The 26,239-nt window shown below is 36.9% G+C and overlaps 1 protein-coding gene across 1 annotated transcript in view; it reads right to left on the bottom strand.

Moving 5' to 3' along the window:
* The window catches only part of DGKB (diacylglycerol kinase beta), a 913,416-nt gene that overhangs the window by 774,423 nt on the left and 112,754 nt on the right, over nucleotides 1-26,239 (bottom strand). Inside the window, exons 2-3 of the mRNA XM_007946219.1 lie at nucleotides 3,035-3,111; nucleotides 237-257 (exon numbers count right to left, since the gene is read on the bottom strand). Coding sequence (XP_007944410.1) covers nucleotides 237-257; nucleotides 3,035-3,111 — 98 coding nt within the window. The remainder of the gene's footprint in view (nucleotides 1-236; nucleotides 258-3,034; nucleotides 3,112-26,239) is intronic.

Below are 26,239 nucleotides of genomic sequence, written 5' to 3'. Positions count from 1 at the left end.
TTATCTCTTCCATGTGAGACGTTAACTGACATAGCTAGCAATCTTTCTCTCTTTTTGAACAAATTTGCAATTGTACCTGAATTCAATTTTAATTTAATGAGTATTATACACAGCCCGGCTAACTATATCAATCTTATTGATATAGAAGTATAGCTCAGAGGAATGGATGACAAGTTCACAGTTCACATCAGAAAAAGAAGAAAATGTAGATTTTAATAGAAAAGAAAATATCTTACTTGGTTAAGAATGTCTTGTTTCTGTGCATGCAAGGAAAGAAAGAATACATGTGTTAATGGAAGATAAGTAGACTCATTATCATATACCTATGATAATTTAATTAAAATTTCTAGTTTACAGATTGATTTTGAAACAGATCTTAGATCTATGGTTATCAAAATTTGGTTCCAGACCAGGATCATCAGCAACAACTGAAAACTGGTAGAAATGCACATTCTTGAGCCCAACCTTGGAACAAATGAATCATAAATTCAGGGTGGGGGCAGCAAACTATGTTTAACAAGCCCTCTTGAGGATTCCGATACAGGCTAGAACATGAGAACCACTGACTAGATCAGTCTTTGACTGTAATAAGCAAATATTTAACTGACATGAAATAAATATAATGAATAACACATATAGTACAATTAAAACCTTCCAGAGACAATTATGAAAATATCAGAGTTTTTATAAAGATATGCTAAAATATGAATACTTATTCCCTTCTAGTGTTCATGTAAATGATATAAGCCATCTTTGGTTTAGAAAACCAAAGACTTATTAATTATTCATTCTAAAGACATGCTAGATTAATCACTTCTAAATTTTCCTTGATCATTTAGCATCTATAAGCAGTTATCCATGCTAAACAATTTTAGGCACAACTTGATCAGTTAACAGACCATGGTTAACTTCATTTTTCAATTGACATGAATTATTTCATACTCTTAGATTAACTTTTTATAAACAGAACGAGGTCATGTATTGAACAGAATCTCATGGCCTTAATGGTTGTATCCTCAACATTAGAAATTCCTAATTATTTCCTATTAGTTTCTACTAAAATATCTACTAGTTTTTCAAACAGTCCTATCAACTTTAATTTTTTCTTCTGAAGAATAGATTCCTATCAGTGTTAATACTAGAGCATGGTTTTGCTCTCCAATTAGAGCTATATTTGTGTGACTATGAGATCTACTTTTTTTTTTTTTCAACTCTTCATTATATTATTAATGCATTTCATCAGCAGATCTGTGGGTTTATGGAGAGCTATAGAGCTATTACATTATTGAAAAAGCTGACATCACATGTGTGTTTAACAATGACTCTGGTAATTACCTCAATAAATCTAGTATACAGTGACTGATAGTCCTCATAAAAAATACAGTATCAGTAGGACTAAATCCTGAGAGATGTTAATAGTAAGAAAAATTTGAAGCAGAAAGGCTGCTCTAAAACAAGATCATGTTTCAAATTAATTGATAACCAGCAGTTATCTCTAGGGAGAAAATAACTGGTCTAATCTCTGTGCACATATTTGATAACATACAAACTTTCAAGTATTGTTGGGAATATAAATATTAATGACATTTTAGGGTCTACAGAAAATTTAGTAAAGTTGTCATGTTTACTTCTCCTACTCTGCTTTCTGGGACATTAAAGTTTTCAGTTATACAAGTTAATCTGCCAACATTTTTTTTTCCCCTCATTCTGTAGCATCTGGTGAAATATAATTGGAGGGAAAGTAGGCCAGACATTTGCTTTTTGCCTGGTTTAGGAAAATGCAAATGTCTTTCAATTGCCTTTATTTTCCCTATCATTTATAGTTATAAAGATTCCTTTTATTTTTTAAAAAATAAAAAATATTAGTAAGGTTAAAGAGTTTGGAAATGCACAATACTTTATTAGCATGCATATGGAATAAGGAAATATGACATGAAAAATAGATAACTATGAAAAATACTGGAAAAATTAGAGAATGATACTAAAGTTATGAGTTTGGGATTAAGAAATTCTAACTATTAGTAACTAAACTATTAATTCTATAAACATTAAGAAGTACAATACTAAAGGATAACCTGAACTGTGCTCTTAAAGACATTGAAAAACAAAACATTAATAATAACAAAAACCAAATCACATTTTACTCAGCAAACAAATCTATGTAGATAGATAATAAATGCATCCAGGCAAAAGGGTCTTTTATAAACTACAGTTTGTTTTAACTCTCACACAATCGAAATATCACTTAGTGAAGCTGCAAGTGAACCCCTCGTAATGGTGATGAAACATTTAATATATAACATTTCTCAGATAACATTAAATGGGAGTCTATTTAAGAAATAATTAGGAAAGGAAAAACGTTCATGCAAGCACTGTGTTCCAAAGCAGTACACAGGAAATGCAGTGTTTATTCAGAAATAATCCCAAGGATTCAGAAGCTTACTATTAGTATGTTAAGCATGAAATAGTGGGGAAGAAAATCCTCTTCTGGTCCAACTGCATACTTTGATAGACGTATCTATCACCCAATCTTCCTTTTGTCAAGTAAATAATTCCCTAAAAGAGTAACTGTCTGCCCCATACACATACCAATTAAAAGTTACATTTTGCAGACCATAGAGTCATAGATACTTCTTCCCCCCTCTCTCTATTCACATTTCCTATCTCCTAGGAAAAGAAGAAGCTAACACTATTCACCAGGCTTTTTGCTTTTTTTTTTTCTTTCAGGCATGGAATAGAGAAATGTTATTTACATCACCAAAACTTTGTTGGATAAAAAATATAGTACAACACTTTACATATCTTCCAGAGTAAAATTTCATTAGGAACTTCATTTTGTTTATGTTATAGTGTATGTTTAATATATGTATTTACATATGTGTGTTTATAGGTAAATTATTATGCATATATATCACATATCTATAACATATATTTAATATATATATTTTCTCATTACCAAGCACTCTTTATATAAGGAATTCCCACAAACCAAAGCACATATAATAAAACTTTTTTAAAGAAAAAAAAGTTTTACCCCTTCAGGATTATACTTTGCAAGCACACCGTTACCATGGAATTCTTCAAGAACATCTTTTAATTTCTTTGTAGAATCTATAAGAAACAGAAAACATGCAAATTGTTTATTATGGTTTTGCAGCCCAGTTTAGAAACAAAGACCTGTAAAAACATATATAAGCATCAATAGCAATGCAACTTAAAAATCAACATACATAGTGTGATTTACTGCTTTTGGAATACTATTTAATTATAGAAGACAATCACAAAGAAAAGGAAAAAAAAAAAAAGAAAAAAGGAAAAAAAAGTGAATAAAGTAAGTTTAGTATAAAAAGAAAAAATCAAACATTCTTTCTTGACTTTTACAATTTACAGAATGCATTTTTCGTATATCACTGAATTAATTAATAACATCCCAGCTAGATAATTATGAAAAATTAAATGTGTAGCTAATTTAAATAAATTCTCAATGGTGAATTTATTTAAAAACAAGCTAAGGGTTTTAGTATTTTGCAGATAATTTCAAGGAGAAATTTTTAAATATGGAGAAAGTTTACTACTAAACTTATGTAAATTCAAAGCCATTCCTAATCCCTGTTTTTGCTCTAAAAAATTGTTTCAAATGGTTCAAATAGTACAATCTACTCACATATTACCATATATTTTTAAAGTTGTCAGTGTGGAACTTTCTCTGCTCCACCAATCTCTGCATTACAATATGCTTCATGTCTGCATCCCTCACACTGCCATGAAATTTCATATTTTATATGTTCAATACACTTGCACCTAATGGACATATTCTGTCTCTTTGGACAGTTTCTCAGATATTATAATGATACATGTGACATATTTTCCAGCAGCACATGTTCTAGCACTCCCTATATTACCTCTATGAAAACCATTTCTGAAATGGAAGTTCAATAATCAATTTAATTTTCGAAAACTTGCATACTTTATTTCCATCCTGGAGACTCAAAATTCATTAAAGGCTATAAGACATCTTGGCATAAGGTATCTATATAAATTAAACAATTACTCAATTTAGTTCAATAAAAAAGTATTTTTAATATTGCTATAGCTATTACAGGGAGAGGAGCTCTGGTAGCATAGTGCCTAAGGCACTTGACTGCTAACCAGAAGGCTGGCGGTTCAAACCCACCAGCCACTCCTCGGAAGGAAGGTTGGGCAATCCTACTTCCATAGTGATACTGCCTCAGAAACCCAAGGAGGGGTCGCTGTGAGTCAGGGCTGACTCAACGGCAAACAACAACAACAACAACATTACAGGGAGCTCTGGTAGCATAGTACCTAAGACATTTGACTGCTAACCAGAAGGCTGGCAGTTCAAACCCACCAGCCACTTCTCAGAAGGAAGGTGGGGCAATCTACTTCCATAGTGATACTGCCTCGGAAATCCAAGGAGGGGTCGCTATGAGTCAGGTCCTACTTGAGGGCACATAACAACAACAATATAGCTTTTACAACTCTAAGGATCACCTACTAATTTCCAAGCATGATATTAGCTCCTGGACCAAGAAGCAACTCCATCATAAACAGAGAAAAGAATGAAGTTGTCAAGGATTTCATGATCCACAATCAATGTCAATGGAAGAAGGAATTGAGAAATCAAAGGATGTATTACATTGGGTAAATCTGCCGCATAAGACCTCTTTAAAGTGTTGAAGAGAAAAAAATTCACTTTGAAGATGAAGCTGTAGCTGAACCCAATGCAATAAAGAAGATTTCAGAAGAATCGATGCAATAGAGTTTGTGGTTAGCAAAGAATAAAGAATATACCATGGACTGCTAGAAGAACGAACAAATCTATCTTGGGGGAAGAACAGCCGGAATGTTCTTTAGAGGCAAGAATGGCCAGACTTCATCACTCATACTTTGGTCATGTTACCAAGGGGAACCAGTCCCTGGAGAAGGATACCATGCTTGGTAAGGCAGAGGGTCAGAAGAAAAGGGGAAGATCTCTAATGAGATTGACTGACACAGTGGCTGCAAGGATGGGCTCAAGAATAGCAATGAGTGTGATGGTGATGCAGAAGGGGTGAGATAAGCTCATGGGACTATCAGATGATTAGATGTCATGGATTGAAATTAAATACTAGCTGCTTTCAGGGTATAACAGGAGATGTTGGTAACTTTCTATAAAGGAATTTGTTGTTGTTGTTTTATGTGCCGTCAAGTCAGACCAGATTCATTATGACCCCTCCTTGGATTTCTGGGTGGTATCACTACGGAAGTAGATGGCCCAACCTTCCTTCAGAGGAGTGGCTGGTGGGTTTGAACTGCCAGCCTTCTGGTTAGCAGTCAAGACTACATTGTACATTTTTAGGCTTTGCAAGCTGAATAATCTTTATTGCATCTATTCAACACTGCCATTGTACTAGGAGGACAGGCATATATAATCTCATTGGGTTTGGGTTCCAGTAAAATTATTTACAATAACAGGTGGCAGGCCAGATTTGACCCATAGGTCATACTGTGTGGACCCCTGTGTTAAAGTAATTAAATTGTTCATCAGATAATATGATGTTTTAAACTATTCATTCAGAGGTATTCATTTACTTGTGTGCCAGAAAAAAAGTCATATAATGAATAAAATACTTTAAAAATTACCAGAAAATACAGAAGAGAACTTTTTACATGGCAGTAACACTTTAAGTCTAAGCAATGGAATATAGTTGCTAAGTTTAAAACCAGATGAAAAGAATCTCTATTTTTTGGGTTGCTTTAGGCAAAAGGGCAAATCTAGTCTATGGTACTCCATCAAAATTGTCCTGTATATATTTCAAAACCACATATTTATGTTTGTTTTTTTTTTTCTTCTTCCTATTCTATTGTACATGCTCTGGTGGTATAGTGTGTAAGGCATTTGACTGCTAACCAGAAGGTTGGCAGTTCAAACCCACCAGCCACTCCTCGGAAGGAAGGTTGGGCAATCTACTTCCATAGTGATTCTGCCTTGGAAACTCAAGGAGGGGTTGCTATGAGTTGAAATTGATTTGATGGCATTGATTTTTGTTTCTGTAAATAATTTAAATAAGTCTAATTGCTGTCAAACGATGGTATCATTTACCATCTATTTTAATTGAATGTGTATACAATTGTACATATATTTTTATTTAACTTGGCTTCTTTCCACTCCAGGAATTTAATCATTTTTTTAACAAAATTAAATTGTGTGCATATGTGTGTGTGTGTAGATAAAAAGATAGACAGGTAGATGGATATATATATATATATATATATATATATATAATATTTTCCAATTCTAAAAAAATAATAATAATTTACAAAAGAGCTTTTGCAACACTATGGACATGAGGCCTATATTTTGTGAATTATATTTTCACTTGAAATACAAATCCCTTCCTTCATTTTATAAATTCTGTGTGATTGTATTTTTTTATTGAGGTAAAATTCATGTAATATAAAATTTCACCACTTTAAGCATTATAAAGTAAAACATTCAGTGGTTTTAAATATATTTAGAGCTGTATAATAATTACCACTAATTCTAGAACATTTTAATCACCCTCAATAGAAACAGGCATCTATAAATAGTCACTCCTCATTCTCTTCCCAAAGCCTCTCCTTTGCCCCTGGAAATCACTAACCTATTTCTCTATGTATGGATTTGCCTATCCTGGGCATTTTGTATAAATGGAATCATAAAATATATAGCTTTTTGGGTCTGGTTTCTATCATGTAACATGTTTTCAAGTTCATTTATATTGTAGCATACATCAATACTTTTTTTATAAACTAAAACCAAACTCACTGCTATTGAGTCTACTCTGACTCATAGCCATCCTTTGGATTGCTGAGGTGGCAATACTTTACAGAAGTTGATTGCCCAGTCTTCCTTCCGCGGAGTAGCTGGTTGGTTTGAACCGCTAACCTTCTGTAGTAATCAAATGCCTTAGGCATTATGCCACCAGAGCTTTCATAGCTTGCTTTCTTTCATAGCTGAATATTTCATTAACAAGCTCTGGTGGCAAAGTGGTGAAGCCATTTGACTGCTAACCAAAAGGTCAGCGTTTCAAACCCACCAGTCACTCTGCAGGAGAAAGATGAGGTAGTCCGCTTTAGTAAAGATTTACAGCCTTGGAAACCTTTTGGGGCAGTTCCACTCTGCCCTAAAGGGATGCTGTGAGTCAGAATCAACTCACTGGTAGTGAGTTTGGATTTGGAATACTCCATTGTTTGTATATATTATTTTATTTTGTCTATCCATTTATCAGTTAATGGACATATGGATCACTTCCACAAGTTGGTTATTACGAAAACATTGCTATGAACACTCATGCTTTAGTTTTTGTCTAAACATATGTTTTCAGTGTTCTTGGGTATATTCCTAGGAGTGGCATTTCTGGGTCATATGATTGCTCTGCGTCTCATGTCTTAGGGCATTGTCAAACTTATTTAAACAATAGCTATATCATTCACTTCATATTTTCACCAACAATGTGTAAGGGTTACACCTTTGGTAATATTTTTTTTATTTCATTTTGTTTGTTTGTTTTTATTATAGCCATCTTAGTAGAGTGAAGTAGTTTTGATTTGCATTTCCTTTATATGACTGATGATGCTAATTATTGTTTTATATACTTATTGGCCATTTGTATATCTTCATTGAAGAAATATCTATTTAAATTCTTTGTCCATTTTTTACCTTGGGTTGAGATTGTGTTTGCTTGAAGCCTGTATAATTTCTTATATTTTATTTAGGCCATATACTTTGACAGCACTTTCTACACTGTTATGAGAGCTAATTTGTCATGTCTAGGTTCTCTGTTAGATTGTGTGTTGGCTACATTGTGTGGTAAAAAAATATATATATATTTTTTCATTTTTATACATCTTTCAAGATTTTTATAAAACTGCAATATCACAGAATCACAACAAATATTGAGCTTAGATTGATTAGACTTATTCCTAAATCACAAAAAATTATAGTAATTTGTTGGATATGTTCAGTGGCAGAAACTCTCACCACTGCAGAGACCAGAGAATATGTTTAATAGAGAACTAACATTGATTTCTTTTCCCAAATCCTCCTCTGTGAATCCTAAGGAACTATTCTAAGTTAGCACAACCCCTCTTCTTCTTTAATATAAACACAGACACAAACTCTTCTGTACACACTCATAGGACATACATACATGTTGTTGTTTGCCGTCGAGTCAGCCCTGACTCATAGCGACCCCTCCTTGGGTTTCCGAGGCAGTATCACTACGGAAGTAGGATTGCCCAACCTTCCTTCCGAGGAGTGGCTGGTGGGTTTGAACCGCCAGCCTTCTGGTGAGCAGTCAAGTGCCTTAGGCACTATGCTACCAGAGCTCCCATACATACATAGAGATGCATAAAAACTGAGATATATTCTAAGAGAGTACATTTTAGCTCCAAGATAAAATTGAAGGGAGGTAAGAAACATTTGTTTTCTCATAAGCCTCTCACAGAGTAACTGCCTGAAACGGCCTCTTCATTTCAGGTTTCCATGTTGTTGTTGTTATGTGCTGTCAAGTTGGACCTGACTCATAGCAACCCCTCCTTGGGTTTCCGAGGTGGTATCACTATAAAAGTAGATTGCCCAACCTTCCTTTCAAGGACTGGCTGGTGAGTTTGAACTGCCAGCCTTCTGGTTAGCAGTCAAGTGCCTTAGGCACTATGATACCAGAGCTCCTTAAGAGTTACCAAAAAAAAAAGAAAGAAAGAAAGAAAGAGAAAGTAACAGCTTTAAAATTACTCATTTCATTTTTCACTTGTTTACTCGTCATTGTTTATATTGCAATATTCCTGGTGAGGAGACATATATTAAATCAATAGCCATAATCTATATGTGTGTGACTGTCATTTCCATGAACTGTGGCTCAGTCCTGGTTGTGGTCTGGGGGAATTTAAGAAATTCAACATTACACTCAACCCAACATGATCTTTGTTCAATTTTCAAATTCCAATTCTAATATCTTGACTTCTGAAGTCTATCCAAGACCCAGTCTCCTCTTCACAATCAACTTTATCTAGGTTTTCTATTCCTGTCTTAATTTTCTCTGTTGGACCCAGTTTCTCTGATATTGAGCATTGGCTTGCCCAGTTTATCTTCTGCTGATGAGGACTTGGGAATGGAATACCAGAGGGTTCCATATATTCTGCCTGGACCTCATAACCTTTAAACAGAATGTCCTTAAATGAAGTATCCATTAAGTATACTTAAATGAAGTGTATATATATATATACACACACTGGGATTTTCAAACTTCAATAGATTGGGAAATTCCTAGTGTTGTTTTCTATTTACCCTTATAGGAAGATACAGCTCTACCTTATTCTGTAATTCAGCTCTTCTTCTAGATGTCTACCTTTCCTATTTTTTTTGATTATTTCAACCCTGGATCTTGCTTTGTCCAAAACTGTCTTGGTACAGTGAGTAGTAGAAAGAGTCCATGACCAGGTGTGATCTTCTCTCTTGGAAAACAGATACCAAAGTGACACTTAGATGAATAAACAGTACATGAAAGACACATTCTCAGTTATACTTCAGTTAATATTGGAGCTTCAAGTGAGAAAGAATAGTGACAAATTCCTTGCTGAGCAATGCTGACAATTCCAGTTTTCTTGACAGCCAGGCAGGCAGTTGTGAGCTCAGAGATCTATTTGTAATTAATCTTTTTAAGACTGAATTATTTCTGCTTTGAATGTTTTGTTGAAACCAAGTATTTTTAATAATGGAGAAAATTTTTAATTAAATGAAGAAGAAATGTTTGAAGTATTATGAGTTTTGACACAGTTACTGGAGCACATATATTCCAAGGGGTCTTGGTGCTGAGGTTGCTGGGATGGGACCAATTTATTCATATTCAAGCAGTCACACAGACCTCCACCATATGGCAGCATACACCTAAAGTGGGATAACTTCTCCCCACTCCATGTTAACAAAAAAAAAAAAAAGCCAAACTCACTGCCATCAAGTTGATTTCAACTCATAGCAACTCCCATTGGGTTTCTGAGGCAGTAAAGCCTTACAGAAACTGATTGCTCCATCTTCCTTCCACAGAGTGACTGGTGGGTTTGAAGCACCAGCCTTCTGGTTAGCAGTTACATGCTTTAGGCACCGTGTCGCCGATTAGAAGAGGAAAATATAGGTGGGCACTATATGTCCCACAAGTCACAAAAGTTTAATAAGTATCGGTAATGGGACAAAGACTTGGCATATAGAAAGATTGGCAAGTATCGTGCCAGGTTGTTGTTGTTATGTGCCGTCAAGTCAGACCCGACTCATAGTGACCCCACCTTGGGTTTCCGAGGCAGTATCACTACAGAAGTAGATTACCCCATCTTCCTTCCGAGGAGTGGCTGGTGGGTTTGAACCACCAGCCTTCCGGTTAGCAGTCAAGTGCCTTAGGCACTATGCTACCAGGTAGTCAAGTTCAAATGGGTGGTTTAGTCTTTGTGATCAGAAATCAGGATAAATACTATTGTGATTTGGGTGAAAATTTATGGAGCAAATTCACTTTCCATACAGCAGTTCACCTACACTCTGTCTCATGACATTGACCACAATTTACCACAATGCAATAGCTCCCCTACTCTTCCTCCCGACAGCCACCTCTTCCCTGTGTCCATCCCTCCATGCATTCCTGCTCCCTGTGAACACAACAGATTTAAGTCTCCTGAAATCCACAGAAGGGCTGTGACTTAGGGCAGTTCTGTAGCACAGGGCTTATGCCAGAGGCATCAGTGCAGGGCAGGAGACTTGGAGAGCAACACTATACCATTTTATCTTCCCTAGAGTCCATAACCATCTTCCCAGGAAGTAATTTAATATGACTAAGCACAGCAAAGAGAATGAGGTCATTTTAGGTTATCTTTTTATCCTCATTAGAATTACTTGAGAATTGATAAGGCACTGAACCTGAAGGTGGAAGTCATTTTATTCAACGAACTACACTTGTTATGAGCTGGAACAAAAAATTAAAATAAACACAGGAAATGTATATAAGAACTACAGATTAGTTTTCTTCTTGTGGCTTGGTTCTTCAGCACCTGCTGTGTCACACGAGTAGTTCCAGGGGCCCCCTGAAGTGTTCAGTCCCTCTGGATCCACTCATACTTGTACGAGTCATGTACTATATGTTGCCATGAGCATTAAGCTGCATTTTATGAATAAGCATACAGTTTTCATTTGTTTTTACAATGCTCTGATTTTTATATCATTTTCTAGAAAATAGAACAGCTTTTACACTATTCTGAAATTTGAAAACAAATTAAAAAGGTTATTTGGCAATGTTAGAAAATAGAAATTCAAGCCAATGGGTCCCAACAAATGCTACATGAAAATGAAACACTTTTAATTTACTTAACATCTCTTTAAGCATCTGTTACATTTTGAGTGAGCTCCCTTTATGACTTCACTGCACCTTTTTCCCTTCATTTCCAAAAACGCAACACACATTTGTCAGATTAATCTTGAAAGCCTCTAGGAGTAATGGAAAGATTTAGAGCCAGATATATTTGGATTTGAATCTTAGTTTCAAAATTCTTGGCTGAATTTCCCTGGCATATTTTAATCTCTCTATGGCTCAGTTTTCTAGTACTTAAAATTGGACTGATGATATGGATCTTGAAATGCTGGGCTTAGCAAAGTGTCTGATACCCAATAAATTCCTGTTCTTTTGCTCCATCCTAAACACAACATCAAACATTATATATTTCAACAGTTTTCTGTTGTCTTCAGATTGAAGCACAAACCTCTCCCCACTTTGGCATCCTCAGAGGGCCAAAAAGTTGTCCAAACCTGTATTTTTATTAACTGATGTCAAGTTAGGCCCTGATTCATGGTGACCCTATGCAAAACAGAAGGGAATATTGCCTGATCCTGCACCATCCCTATGATTGGTTGCAGGTAGGGTCCACTGTAATCCCTAGAGTTTTCATTGGCTGATTTTCAGAAATAGATTGACAGGACGTTCTTCCTCATCTGTCTTAGTATTGAGGCTGAAACCTGTTTAGCATTATAGCACTCAAGCTTCTGCTGACAGATAGTCAGTGGGTAGTGGGTGTGTATAAGGTACACTGATTGGGAGTAGAATCCAAGTTTCCCTCAAGAAGGCAAGAATTGTACCCTTGCCCCCATCACAATTTACCTACCTGTAATTATTGTCTATGCCTTTCTTATTTACAGTTCAAAAGAAAAGCATCCAATTTCTAAGCCACCCCATTATTTTAGAGCCCTTTCTTTGTTCCTGGTGTTCTTTTTGCCTAGGGTTCCCTTCAATATCACATAAAATTAAAAAATAATGTATATCACATTTACCTTCCATTCCACCTTGTCCATAAAACACTTTTTCAAACTACAAAAAAAAAAAAAAAAAAAAAACCCTCATTGCCATCAACTCAGTTCTGACTCACAGTAACCCCTCCTTGGGTTTCCAAGGCTGTATAGCTATTAATTATAGCTTGCCTGTATACAGTGTTTTGCTATTTTCAATGTGTTTTTATTACTATTGTTATTACCTCATTTAAAACTCACAGTAACCTTATGTCATCTTTTAAATGTCTTCTTATTTAACACATGAAGAAACCAGATTAAACAAAATTTTACTTATTCAAAATCACACAGCTGAAAAGGTAAAACAGTGATTCAAGCTCTTGTATGTAGCCCAAATCTACTCTCTTCACTGTTGGAAAAAGAACAGAAGTTTCCATTTTAGCCAAGGCACCAAGAGTGGAGTCAATGACCTTGCACTACTGTTTCTCCATACAAAGTAGCACCTTCTATTTGTTCTGCATTTATTGTATTCATTTTCTATCTTATTATACTATAATATAAACTTCATGAATATTATATCACATGCGTAGAGTTGGCCTCTATAAAAGGTAGCATTTGGGCAAAATGTGATTCTGATATACTTTTTAAAAGAAGTACTCTGTGCTCATGAAACTTGTGAAATCTGAATAAGTTATGTGGATTTCATCATTATTTATTTCTATATTCTAATAGGATTTTGCAAAGTATAGTCAATCAGAATATAACCATTACTGTGGGTGATTAATGAGTCCTCCCCATACATACTTTTGGTAACTTCCTGTGAAACAGGCTACAGAAGACAAGGGTGAAAGCAGGTAGAAAATTATGAAACTATTATACTAATCCAGTATAGAGATGTGATGATTTGCATGAAACTATTAATGGTGGAATAGGGAAGATCAATTATTTTGAAGGTAGGACCCAAAGGATTTCCTAGGAATTGGACATGGAGTGTGAAACTGAAGATTCAAGAATTATCACAATATAATATAAATTTGAGAAAGTGAAGGGATGAAGCTGCTGTAAAGTAAAATGAGAAAGATCACAGGTAGAACAAGGTGCTCTGGTGGTGCAGTGCCTAAGGCATTTGGAGTGCTACCTGGAAGGTTGGTGGTTCAAACCCACTAGCTGAAGGAAGATGGGGCAATCTACTTCTGTAAAGATTTAAAGCCTTGGAGACCTAATGGGGGTCACTGTGAGTCAGAACCAACTCAATAGCAGTGGGTTTTTTTTAGGGGGGTTGCAGATGGAACAAATTTGTGGTGGGGGAGTCCTAAATTTTAGTCTTAAGCATTTTATATTTCAGAAATCTATTTGAGGACTTCTAGTAAGACGGCGGAATAGGGAGAAAGACTGAACAGACCCTCTTCAACAAAGAAAAGGAGAACCAATTAACACAGAGAAGATAATCCTGGACCCCTGAGCCTTGAAGGGAAGGAGATAGAAGTGGACTAAACCCCAACTAGCAGAAGAATTTGCATGAAAATACCAAAAAAGGAAACATACAGAGCTGCGGTCTGGCAGTAATCCTGAATGAGCACAGAGAATTTGGAGAGTGCTGAGTGGTAGTAGGACCTAAGAATTAACCTAAAAATCAGCCCTGCTAGCCAAGGACTGCAGGGAGGACTGCTCTGGTGGCTGGGGAATAAAAGGCAAAGCCCCAGCAAAGAGAAAGGTGGGCTGAGCTGTGCACTTTTGCCTGTCGGGGGGGTGGGGGTGGGTGCCACCATTTTGTATGGTTACATGCTGTTTGACCATTTTGGATATTTAAAGAGACAGTGCTCTCCCAGATTCCAGGGGCTTAAGAACAGGTTCTGCTTCCCAGTATCCCCAAGGACACTCTGGACCTGAACTACTGAAAAGGTGTGACATTCCCCTTGTTACTCTTATATCCCACACCCCTTGGAGAATGGAGATGCAGCCATCCCCAACTCCCACCCACCTTCTGGACCCGCAGGAACTCCACCCTAGTCGGTGTGTTCAGGCAGAGCCTGGGTGCCCTGCCCTACCCTCCCCTGAGTTTTTTTAATTTTTATTTTCATTTATTTATTTTTTCTCTTTCTTTTTTCTGGTTTTTAGTTTGCTTGTTTTTGTCTGTTGTAAAACTACTATTATTATTAATACTTTTGTCCTTTTTACTATTATTCTTTATTCTTCCCCTCCCACATCCTAGTTTTCAGCTCTTTTTCTTTTCTCTGTTCCTGGTTGCAGATTTTTTTTTTTTTTTCCTCATGGTTAACCCCACTCCTAGTTTTTCTTTTTGCATTTTTCCCATTTTTTTTCTTCATTATTCTCCTTCTGTATCTTTTTCCTCTTATTGCCCTATCCCCAGATATTGTAGGTTTTCTGTTTTTTTTTTCTTCTTCTTTTTCCATTTTTTCTTTTTTTGGTTACTGTTCCTGTGTGACTACATGGTGTATTTTTTGTCCATGTGCTTTTAGTCTTTTGATGGTTATTCAATTGTAATTTTTCTCTAGTTGAGTGAGAGACAGCAACCGTCCCCATAAGACACAACTACACCCACAGCCCTGTGCAATTCCACTTACTGACTGAGCAGAGCTACCACGTCCTTCTCCATCAATGGTACAATGATAAGAAACCACCAAGAAGAGCCTGAACCACCCTTGGCTGCTCTTCAAACAGTTAACAGATAAATCTATGTGGCATGCAAATGATACATATGAGTGTAAAATTGAAGAGAGAGGATGGACTGAAATTTGAGTAATGTGCATATAGATGATATTTAAAGTCTTTGGACAGAATAAAATCACATGGAAAGTGATTGTGGAGAGAGAAGATACTGAACACTGAGTCCTTGGTCACTCCAACTTCAGAGGTCAGACAAAGGAGCTTAAGAACTTGTCTCTAGGAAAATAGCAAGGAAACAAGGAGAAACAACATGTCATGAAAGCAAAGTATAAAATAATATTGATAGGTCAAGTAAGATAAGGGCCAGAATCTGATCAGTGGATTTAGCAAGATGAAGGCCAGTCACAAGCCTAACCAAGAGTTGTTTTCATTTAGTGGAAGGAATCAGAGCCCAATCAGATTGTAGTTAAAATAAAATAAGATGAGAGGAATGGGAGGCAGCAAATACAGACAATTTACTCAAAAATATTTACTCCAACAAAAGCAAAGAACATGAGCAGTGGCTGGAGTGCAAGAAGTGTAGTCCAGATGGTATTTTTAAGAAAAAAAAAAAGTTTATAGAAATGATCCAGTGAAGGGAAAGAAGGACTAGAATAGTGGCCTTGAGTGGTTGTTACAGATTAAATTGTCTCCTCATAAAATACTAGTTGGAATCCAATTCCCTATACCTGCCTAAGGCATTTGACTGCTAACCAGAAGGCTGGTGGATGAAACTCACCAGCCACTCCTCAGAAGGAAGGTTGGGCAATCTACTTCAGTAGTGATACTGCCTCAGAAACCCAAGGAGGGGTCACTATGAATCGAAATCGACTTGATGGCAGTGAGTGTATACATGGAATCCTATTTGGAAACAGTGTTATCTGTTAATGAGATAGGTTAAAGAGGCCATATCAGTGTAGGGTATGTTCTAAATCTATGCACTTTTGAGTTTAAAAGAGAGAGAGAGAGAGCATATTAAGATACAGAAGCAAGAAAAATGGGAGAAGACAAATGTCATATGAGGATGGTCTACAATTGAAGGAACTGAGAAATGACCAGGCTGTTGACAAGGAAGGAATCAACTCATCTGAGACTCTGATTTTATACTCCAGAACTGTGAGAAAATACATTTCTGTTCTTTAAAGTCATCCATTAGTGGTTTTTGTGTTACAATAGCACTAGGTATCTATGACAAAGATCAAGAAAGAATGGACTCCTTTTCAAAGTAGAAGATCTGGCTTTGGGTTAGGACATGAATAGTTCACCTAAATGAAAAGACAGAGTATATGGGTTTATATGCTGGCGGTGGGTGGATATGGAGTTGGTGTCTGTGAAGTTCTCTTCTGATTACTTCAGTTTTTTCAGTGAAAGAGAAAGAGAGTTCATCAGGTTAGAAGAGAGAAGAAAGGAAGTGATATTAGAAATTTTAGGAAAGTGTTGAGGTGTTGAAAAGTAATCTTGGAGATACCAAAAGCAAATAGATAGGGAAATTATAGTATGATTACCAGGCCATATTAAAGGCCAATGGGCATGAGTGTGAATTTTTTTCTAATGGTTGCTATGAAGTAGGTGGACCATTAAAACTAACTGGGTTATTGTTTTGCCATTCAAATATTATGAAGCCAGAAGGAGAAAGGAGTTAAGGAAGAAAGCAAGGGGGTGATTTAACGATTGCTCATGCTGGATTGCACTTGGGTTTTTGATCACTTGTTGTTGTTTTTGTTGTTGTTGTTGTTAGGTGCCATCAAGTCGGCTCCAACTCATAGTGATACTATATACAGCAGAACAAAATGCTGCCTAGTCCTCTGCCAGCCTCACGATCCTTGCTATAACTGATCCCATTGTTGCAGCCACTGTTTCAATCCATCTCATTGAGGGTCTTCCCTTTCCTCGTTGACCCTCCACTTTACCAAGCATGATATCATTCTTCAGGGAATGGTTCCTTCCGACAACATGACCAAAGTAGCTGAGACAAAATTGGGCCATTCTTGCCTCCAAGGAGCATTCTGGCTGCACTTCGTCAAGGACAGATTTGTTAGTCCCTTTAGTAGACCATGGTACTCAGTATTCTTACAACTCCACAACTCAAAAGCCTCAATTCTTCTTTGATCTTCCTTATTCATTGTCCAGCTCTCACATACTTAAGAGGCAACTGAAAATACCATGGCCTGGGTTAAGTGCCCCTTGGTCTTTAAGGAGACATCTTTGCTCTTGAGCACTAGAAAGAGGTCTTTTGCAGCACATTTGCCCAATGCAATGCATTATCTGATGTTTTGACTGTTATTTCCATTGGGGTTGATTGTGGATCCAAGTAATAGGAAGTCCTTCCATCTTTTCTCCATTTATCGTGAAGCTGTTTATTGGACCAATTGTCAGGATTTTTGTTTTCTTTATATTGAGGTGTAATCCACACTGCAGACTGTAGTCTTTAATCTGCATCAGTAAGAGCAGGAGAAAGGGGATTAAAAGGCCCAGGAATCTGGACAGAGGAGGAGTCAACTGCAGGGACCCAGTTAAGGGTGATATGAGAGGTTTCCAACAGGGACACAAACTTGTTTGTTGGTTTATCCTACCGTGGTGACGTGTTGATGTGAGTTTTTGAGGTTGAGCCACTGGTGTTTCAAACCCAGCAGGATACACATAGTGCACAGGTATCAGCTCAGCTTACAGACTGAGACAGAATAGGAAGAAGGAAGAGGCCATCCACTTCTCAAAGAATTGGCTAGGGAAAACCTTATGGATAGCAAAGAAACACTGTTTGCTACACTACCACACAACTTTATGAATAGTCTGGTTAGGTTAGAAGGTTCTCAAAATAGGGCTGGGAAAGAGCTGCATCATCTTAGTAAACCCAGGTTTACACCTATGGATAAGGTAAAGCTTTCGAGACCTCCATTTGCTGATGTGGCACCACTCAAATTGAAGAGAAACAGCTACACACATCCATTAATCATCGGAACATGGAATGTATGAAGTATGAATGTAGAAAAATTGGAAGTTGTCAAAAATGAAATGGAACACATAAAGATTGATATCCTTGGCATTAGTGAGTTGAAATGGACTGATTTTGGCCACTTTGAATCAGACAACCATATGATCTACTATGCCAGGAATGACAGTTTGAAGAGGAATGGTGTTCATCATCACAAAGGATGTTTTAAGATCTGTCCTGAAGTACAATGCTGTCAGTGATAGGATAATATCCATATTCCTACAAGTAAGACCCGTTAATATGACTGTTATTCAAATTTATGCCCCAACCACCAAAGCCAAAGATGAGGAAATTGAAGATTTTTATCAACTTCTGCAATCTGAAATTGACCGAATATGCAATCAGGATATGTTAATTATCACTGGTGACTGGAATGCAAAAGTTGGAAACAAAGAAGAATCACCGGTAGTTGGAAAATTTGGCCTTGGTGACAGAAATAGTGTTACTTGCATGGTAGAATTTTGCAAGACCAAAAACTTGTTCATTGCAAACACCTTTTTCCAACAACAAAAACAGTGGCTCTACCCGTGAACTTCACCAGATGGAACACACAGGAATCAGATTGACTACATCTGTGGCAAGAGGCAGTGGAAAAGCTCAATATCTTCAGCCAAAACCAGCAGGAGCTGATTGTGGAACAGACCATCAACTGCTCATATGCAAGCTCAACTTGAAGTTAAAGATGATTAAAACAAGTCCAAGAGAGCCAAAGTATGATCTTGAATATATCCCTCCTGAATTTAGAGATCATCTAAAGAATGGATTTTATGCATTGAACACCAGTGACTGAAATACAGAAGAATTGTGGAAGGATATCAAGAACATTATCCATGAAGAAAGCAAGAGATCACTAAAAAGACAAGAAAAGAAGAGAAGACCAAAATGGTTGACAGAAGAGACTCTGACATTTGCTCTTGAGTGGAGAGTAGCTAAAGCCAATGGAAGAAAGGACAAGATAAAAGAGCTGAACAGAAGATTTCAAAGAGCAGCTCGAGCAGACAAAACCAATTACTATAATGAAATGTGCAAAGACCTGGAGTTGGAAAACCAAAAGGGAAGAACATGCTCAGTATTTCTCAAGCTGAAAGAATTGAAGAAAAAATTTAAGCCTCAAGTTGCAATAGTGAGAGATTCTATGGGCAAAATATTGATTGATGCAGGAAACATCAAGAAAAGATGGCAGGAATACACAGAATCACTGTGCCAAAAAGAACTTGTCAATCTTCATCCATTTCAGGAAGTGGCATAAGATCTAGAACCAATGGTATTTAAGGAGAAAGTCAAAGCTGCAATGAAAGAATTGGCAAAGAACAAGGCTCCAGGAATTGACGGGATACCAGTTGAGATATTTCAACAAACAGATGCCCCATTGGAGGCACTCACTCGGTTATGCCAAGAGATTTGGAAGACAGCTACCTGGCCGACTGACTGGAAGAGATCCATATTTGTACCCATTCCAAAGAAAGGTGATCTCACAGAATGTGGAAATTATAGAACAACATCTTTAATATCGCATGCAAGTAAGATCTTACTGAAGATAATTCAAAAACGTTTGCAGCAGCATATTGACAGAGAACTTCCAGAGGTGCAAGCTGGATTCAGAAGAGGATGTGGAACAAGGGATATCAAAGCTGTTGTCAGATGGATCTTGGCTCAAGGCAAAGAATACCAGAAAGATGTTTACATGTGTTTTATTGACTATGCAAAAACATTTGATTGTGTGGATCATGGCAAATTGTGGATAACATTGAGAAGAATGGGAATTTCCAAACACCTGATTGTACTCATGAGGAACCTGTACCTTGACCAGGAGGCTGTCGTCTGAATGGAACAAGGGGACACTACATGGTTTAAAATCAAGAAGGGAATGTGTCAGGGTTGTATCCTTTCCCCACACTTATTCAATCTATTTGCTGAGCCAATAATCCGAGAAGCTGGACTATATGAAGAAAAACTTGGCATCGGGATTGGAGGAAGAATCATTAACAACCTGAGATACGCAGATGATACAACTTTGCTTGCTGATAGTGAGGATGACTTAAGGCACCTACTGATGAAGGTTGAAGAATACAGTCTGCAGTATGGATTACGTCTCAATATAAAGAAACAAAAATCCTCACAACTGGACCAATGAGAAGCATCACAATAAATGGAGAGAAGATTGAGCTTGTCAAAGAATTCACATTTCTTGGTTCTACAATTGATGCCAATGGAAGCAGCAGTCAGGACATTAGATGGCATGTAGCATTGGGAAAGTCAACCACGAAGGAACTGTTTCAAGTGCTGAGGAGCAAGGATGTCTCCTTGAGGACTAAGGTGCACCTGACACAAGCCAGGATATTTCCAATCCCCTTGTATTCATGTGAGAGCTGGACAATGAATAAGGAAGAATGAAGAAGAGTTGATGCTTTTGAGTTGTGGTGCTGGTGAAGAATGCTGAAAGTACCATGGGCTGCTTAAAAAACTAACAGATCTGTCCTGGAGGAAGTGCACCTGAAATGCTCCTTGGAAGTGAGAATGGCCAGACTTTGTCTCACCTATGTTGGTCATGTTGTTAGAAGGGACCATTCCCTGGAGAAGGATGTCATGCTTGGTAGGGTGGATGGTCAACGAAAGAAGGGGAGGCCTTCAATGAGATGGACTGACACAGTGGCTGCAATGATGGGCTCAAATATAGCAGGGATCATGGAGCTGGTGCGGGATCGGGCAGTGTTTCTTTCTGCTTTGCATGAGGTCACTATGAGTAGGAAACGACTCGACGGCACCTAACAACAACAGCAAGTGCTTCAAGTCATCCTCACTTACGGCGAGCAAAGTTGTGTCATCTGCATATTGCAGGTTGTTAATGAGTCTTCCTCCAATCCTGATGCCACGTTCTTCTTCATATAATTCAGCACCACTATATGACTCTGCTAGTCAATCTCTGTAGTTAAAAAGAAAAGAGTTTCTGGCAATTTTTGTGCTTTTTGGAGCTGTCTATCTACTCCTCAGATGCCTATTTTCCCAGTGCCAGCCATAAGGGTATATGTAAGAAAGAAATGTGTGATTTTGATTTTTATGTATGCTCCAATGAACTAACTGCACTTTATTGGTGATTGTCTTTTATCTCCTTCCTCCTTCATTCTTCTCTCCATTTTATTAAGCACCAGAGAGTATTCTTGGATACATTTATTTGTGGTTAATAACAGTCTTTTTTGTTTTTCTCCTTGTCCAGAAAATAGTAAAATAAAGAGTGCTTAGCAATTCAAATCTGTATAGGAGCATTGTTATTAGCAATGGAAAGAGGTTGTTTTTCTGCATCAGTCACCAAAGCTGATGATACTTCACTCTCCTCAGTTCAGACTCACTTGGTTTGTTTTGAAGAAGTTGCATAATAATACTGAGAAGATTCTGGCAACCTACTGCCCCTGATTATACTTTCTACATTGGTTGAAGTTACTGAGTCCTTCCACCTTTTACTTGAATTCTTCTTATATATTTTCCTTATTTGTTTCTTTGTTTTCAAATTTGATTTTGGGTCAGTAGGTTTGGTGGTGGGAGATTTTACAACTAGGATTCAATATATTTCACCCAAAAGATGGATTAAATGCTTTACCAAAAAAAAGATAATAATAATGTTGCAAAAAAATATATGCCATGCAAATGTTCAAGGACCTCATTCACAGATGTCATGTTTGATTTCCAAAATAATGAAACCATTCTTCAATGAAATATTCATGTTTTTGTTTTTTTTTTCAAAATGACAAGTGCTACTAACACTAACCTATCTTTCATCATTTGCAGTGAAATTATTACTATCAGTAATATCTAACTTGTGCTCCCTTGGGCATTAATACCTGATGAATATTAAATGTTCACTAGGTGTGAGATAATTATTATTGTTTATCCCACCAGTATTTGTGATCTGAGATGAAAGTCAGTCAGTGGTTCAAACCCACCTGCTGCACCACGGGAGGAAGATGAGGCAATTCCACTATACGTCAGAACTGATTCCATGGCAGTGGGTTAGGTTTTCTCTTTGTTGTTCTTTTGTTTTGTTTTGTTTTTGTTTTTGGCTAAATGCTTTAAATGTCCTGATTTGAACCAATGACCAGAATAAAATATAGCATTGCTATGCTTTAAACTAAAGCTATGTTTAAAACACTAATTTTAAATTTATATTATGGGAAGTTCACTTTGTGGGCAATAAAATTAAGCTCTGTCATAATACATGTTTCAGTCAAAACATTTAATGAAATGGAATTAGGAGTTGGAGTTTTGTATCTGAACATAATTAAAATTTTTAAAACCCACGCTAGTTCATAATATGACAGTTTTATTTTATTTTATTTTTTTAAAGTCTTTATGTGGGTTGCAAACATTTAGTGAGAAACCAGACATTCTGGCTACAGTAGTGTATTTTCTAGTTGCGATGCTAATAACTTCCTGCTTTCAGACAATACAAAATTACTAAAGTTTCCAATTAGTTCTGAACATTGAAAAAAAGAAAAAAACTCAGCTGTCTATATGTCTGCACAATTACCAATAAACACTATTTGAAGCAATATGGAAAAATCAAAGTCCATTTATTTTGCTAACATAAATATTTTAACAAATATAATATCTAAGTATGCATATTTTAAAGAATATAAAAATTCAAAATATTGTCCCAAAATTTGATATTTAAAAGAGAACTCAGAAATGTGCATATTTATCTTATGGCTTTATGCATCTACTCATTTTACTATACCTCCTAAGTCTGAGAATGCTTATTGTAAGGAGGAGAGTTATAACAGAAAACATAATTAGAGACATTTGCTTCCAGACTTTGGCTCTTGGATGAGCTATAGGATACTCATCTCACGAGAAGGACATCTGTTTTCTCCCCCTGATACCTAGGATATTAGAACAGTATTTACGGATCCTTCCAGGCACAACATTCTATGATTCTATGATAATTATTATCTCCAGATACACTAGAAGCCTTAGTCCCATTCCTGCTTAAACTAATATTTCCATTTCTAACTTTTATTACTCTCAATTCTTATCTCACTTTTTCAGAAAGTTCTGATGGGGGAGCTTGACAATTTTTAATCCTAAACCAAAACCACCAGACACTCCTCGGAAGGAAGGTTGGGCAATTCTACTTCTGTAGTGATACTGCCTCGGAAACCCAAGGAGGGGTCGCTATGAGTCGGGGCCGACTCGACGGCAAACAACAACAACAACAACAACAAACCAAAACCAAATCTGAACCATTTCCAACAAGTCATTTCTGATTGATAGCGACCCTACAGACAGAGTGGAATCACTCTGTTTGGTTTTCGAGACTGTTGTCTTTACAGAAGCAGACTGCCAAATCTTTCTCCTATGGTATGGTTCATGGATTTGAACCATCAACCTGTCAGTGAGCAGCTAAATGCATAACCACTGTACCTCCAGGGCTCCTTGCAATCCTTCCAGTTAAAAAAAAAAAAGAAGAAGGGAGGGTACACAAAAATTCTAGTTTTGAGATGAAAGTGTTTTCTGGCATGCCAAATTATCCTGGGTGGTTCAAAATGTTACGTGTTTGACCAACAGCCTAAAGGTTGGAGGTTTGAAAGAAAGCCCTCGTGATCTGCTTCAGAAATGCTACAGCCTTGTTCCAGCAAGATGGCAGAATATGTACACAAGCTACACAGACCATATGCAACAAACCAATGAGAAACCAATTGCAACTGATACAGAAGATGGTCCCAGAACCCTGAGCTTTGAAGGGAAGGAAAAAGTGAATTAAATACCAACTAGTAGAAGAACATGGATGAAACAGTGAGTAAAGAGGTAAATGAAACTGCAGCCTGCCAGTTGTCCTGAGGGCATGACCACTTTGACTATTGCTCCATAGCAACCTAAGAATCAGCTTTGCTCACCAAGGCTGCATGGACAAGGACTGCATTGGTGAAGGGAGAGCAGCAAGGAAAGAGACATGTGGAACTGTGGGCTGCTGGTGGCTGTCCTGAATGTGCAATGATTTTGGATGTTTGCAAGCAGCCAGACCAGCCATTTTAAGTGTGTGGAGGTGGTGTTCTTGCTTAGATTGTGACCTGGGAATGGACTCCACCTTCCAAAGAAAGCAAGGACAACCTCACTGGATACTGACAGCTGGAAAGGTATGATATTTCCCTTGTTACTCTTGTGCCCCACACCCTCTTGTTGAAAAGGGGTGTGGCCATCTCCCCACCTCCAGCCTCCTTCTTGACCTGCAGGTTTCATCTGGGTCTGAGGGCTGGCAGAGCCTGAGTACCATGCCCTGGCTCCCAAAGTTTTGTTTCTATTTATTTGTTTTTTAAATTATTCTTTTTATCTTCCTTCTTTCTTCTTTTTCATTTTCTTTTCCTTTTTCCTGATTAGCTTCTGTTTTCTTTCTTTTGGTTCTTTCCATCCCTTGTTTTTCCTTTTGTAGTTTTCCCTATTCTTGTACTCTTGCTCCTTTCTCTCATTCCTCCCTCCCCAGATATTGTGGATTTTTTTTTTCTTTTTGCACCACCTTTCTTTCATCCTTTTTAAAGATATTTTCAAAATTTATCTTCTTATTTATTGTGTTCGGGGGTGGGGGTTGTTCCTGTTTGTTTAGGCAGTTTGAGTTTTTGTTCTCTTGTTTTTGTTTTCTTGGTGATTTGATTTTTTTTTTTTTTTTCTTTTTTGGTCTAACTGAATAGGAGGCAGCAACTGTTTGCACACAACCCAACCATACCTGCACTTCCTGCAGCCCCACCCATTGAGTGGGGGCCACCACATGCTTTTGCACCAACAGACCAATGATGGACAGCAACAACTACCAGCTCAACTCACCCTCAACTTCTCTTTATGAATATCTAACAGAGATCTGTGCACAAACTCTCATTCTCTATCACACCCACCAGGAGATAGGTAGTAAGTGTGTACATGCTAATAACTTGGGAATAGAGGAACAAAGTACCCTGCTCACAAAGATATATCAAAATAAAATAAAGGGAAAAAAATTTGCAGAAATCACACCAGCATACAACCACAAATTAAACTTAAACATAACAACACTGCAATATCTCAGAGATAACAGACCATCACTGTCTATACAAAAAACCAAGATAATATAGTAGAAACAACAGATTGGGATACAAACCCAGAAAACTTCCCTGAGGAAGAAGCAGCATTGGAAATCCCTCTTAAGAAATTCAAACTAATTATATTGGGGTATCTTCAATGGACTAAGAAACAGATCGAGGAAAACATTTACAGGATTAAGGAAAAGACTAAAAAAGTTAAAGAAAATACAGACAAAACTCTAGAACAATTTAGGAAAACATTACAAGAACAAATTGACAAAATAAACAAAAAAATTAGAAATTATACACAAAAAACAAACAGAAATCCACAAGAGTAATACTAAGATTTCAGAAATAGATGACACATTGAATGGGCAAAATAGAAGACAGAATTAATGAGGTTGAAGACATATACTTCAATGCTGCAATACTACTTGTTAAGGAATCAATCAGATAAAAGATCAAAACACAATGAAGAAAGCCTAAAATTCATGGGGGATACCACTAAGAGAATGACCTATCTGTAATTGGAATTCCAGAAAAGGAAGAAACAAATACAATCACATAGAAAATTAGAGAAGATTTCCTGGTAAAGAATTTCTCTAAAATGACAAGAATATCCATTCAAGAAGTTCAACAAACCTCAAACAGGATAGATTCCAAGGAAAATCACAAAGATATATCATCATCAAACTTACTAAAACCAAAGACAAAGAAAGAATACTGAAAGCAGCAATGAAAAAATGAAAAGTTACCTACAAAGGGCAACCAATAAGACTAAGCTCTGATTTCTCAGCAGAAACTATGCAGGCAAGAAGGCAAGGGGATGATACATATGAAACCCTGAAAAGAAAAACCATTTCCAAGCAACAATTATATAGCCAACAAAATTGTCTATCAAATATGAGGATGAATATTAGATTTCCATATAAAGAGAAATTAAGGGAATTTATTAAAACCAGACCTACTTTACAAAAGACACTACAGGGAGTCCTTTAGATAGAGAACTAACAACAGCAAACAACAATCACTGATTAACACACATGACAACAAAACCCAGAAACTATACTAGTTACAGAGGTGTTCAAAGTAAAATAAGCTTACAAGACTGTAAACACAGAGGCAGAGACATCAACTGGTAAATGAGGACAATTACAAACCAAAGAGGGAATAAATAGTGTAGTTACAGAACTACTAAATGGTGAAGAAAGCAAGATAATTGCAAGGTAGAACAGACTG

The sequence above is a fragment of the Orycteropus afer genome, unplaced genomic scaffold (genome assembly GCF_000298275.1).
Source record: "Orycteropus afer afer isolate SDZICR_OR568_19922 unplaced genomic scaffold, OryAfe1.0 scaffold00008, whole genome shotgun sequence".
Taxonomy (NCBI): domain Eukaryota; kingdom Metazoa; phylum Chordata; class Mammalia; order Tubulidentata; family Orycteropodidae; genus Orycteropus; species Orycteropus afer.
This window is presented reverse-complemented; position numbering and strand designations above follow the sequence as displayed.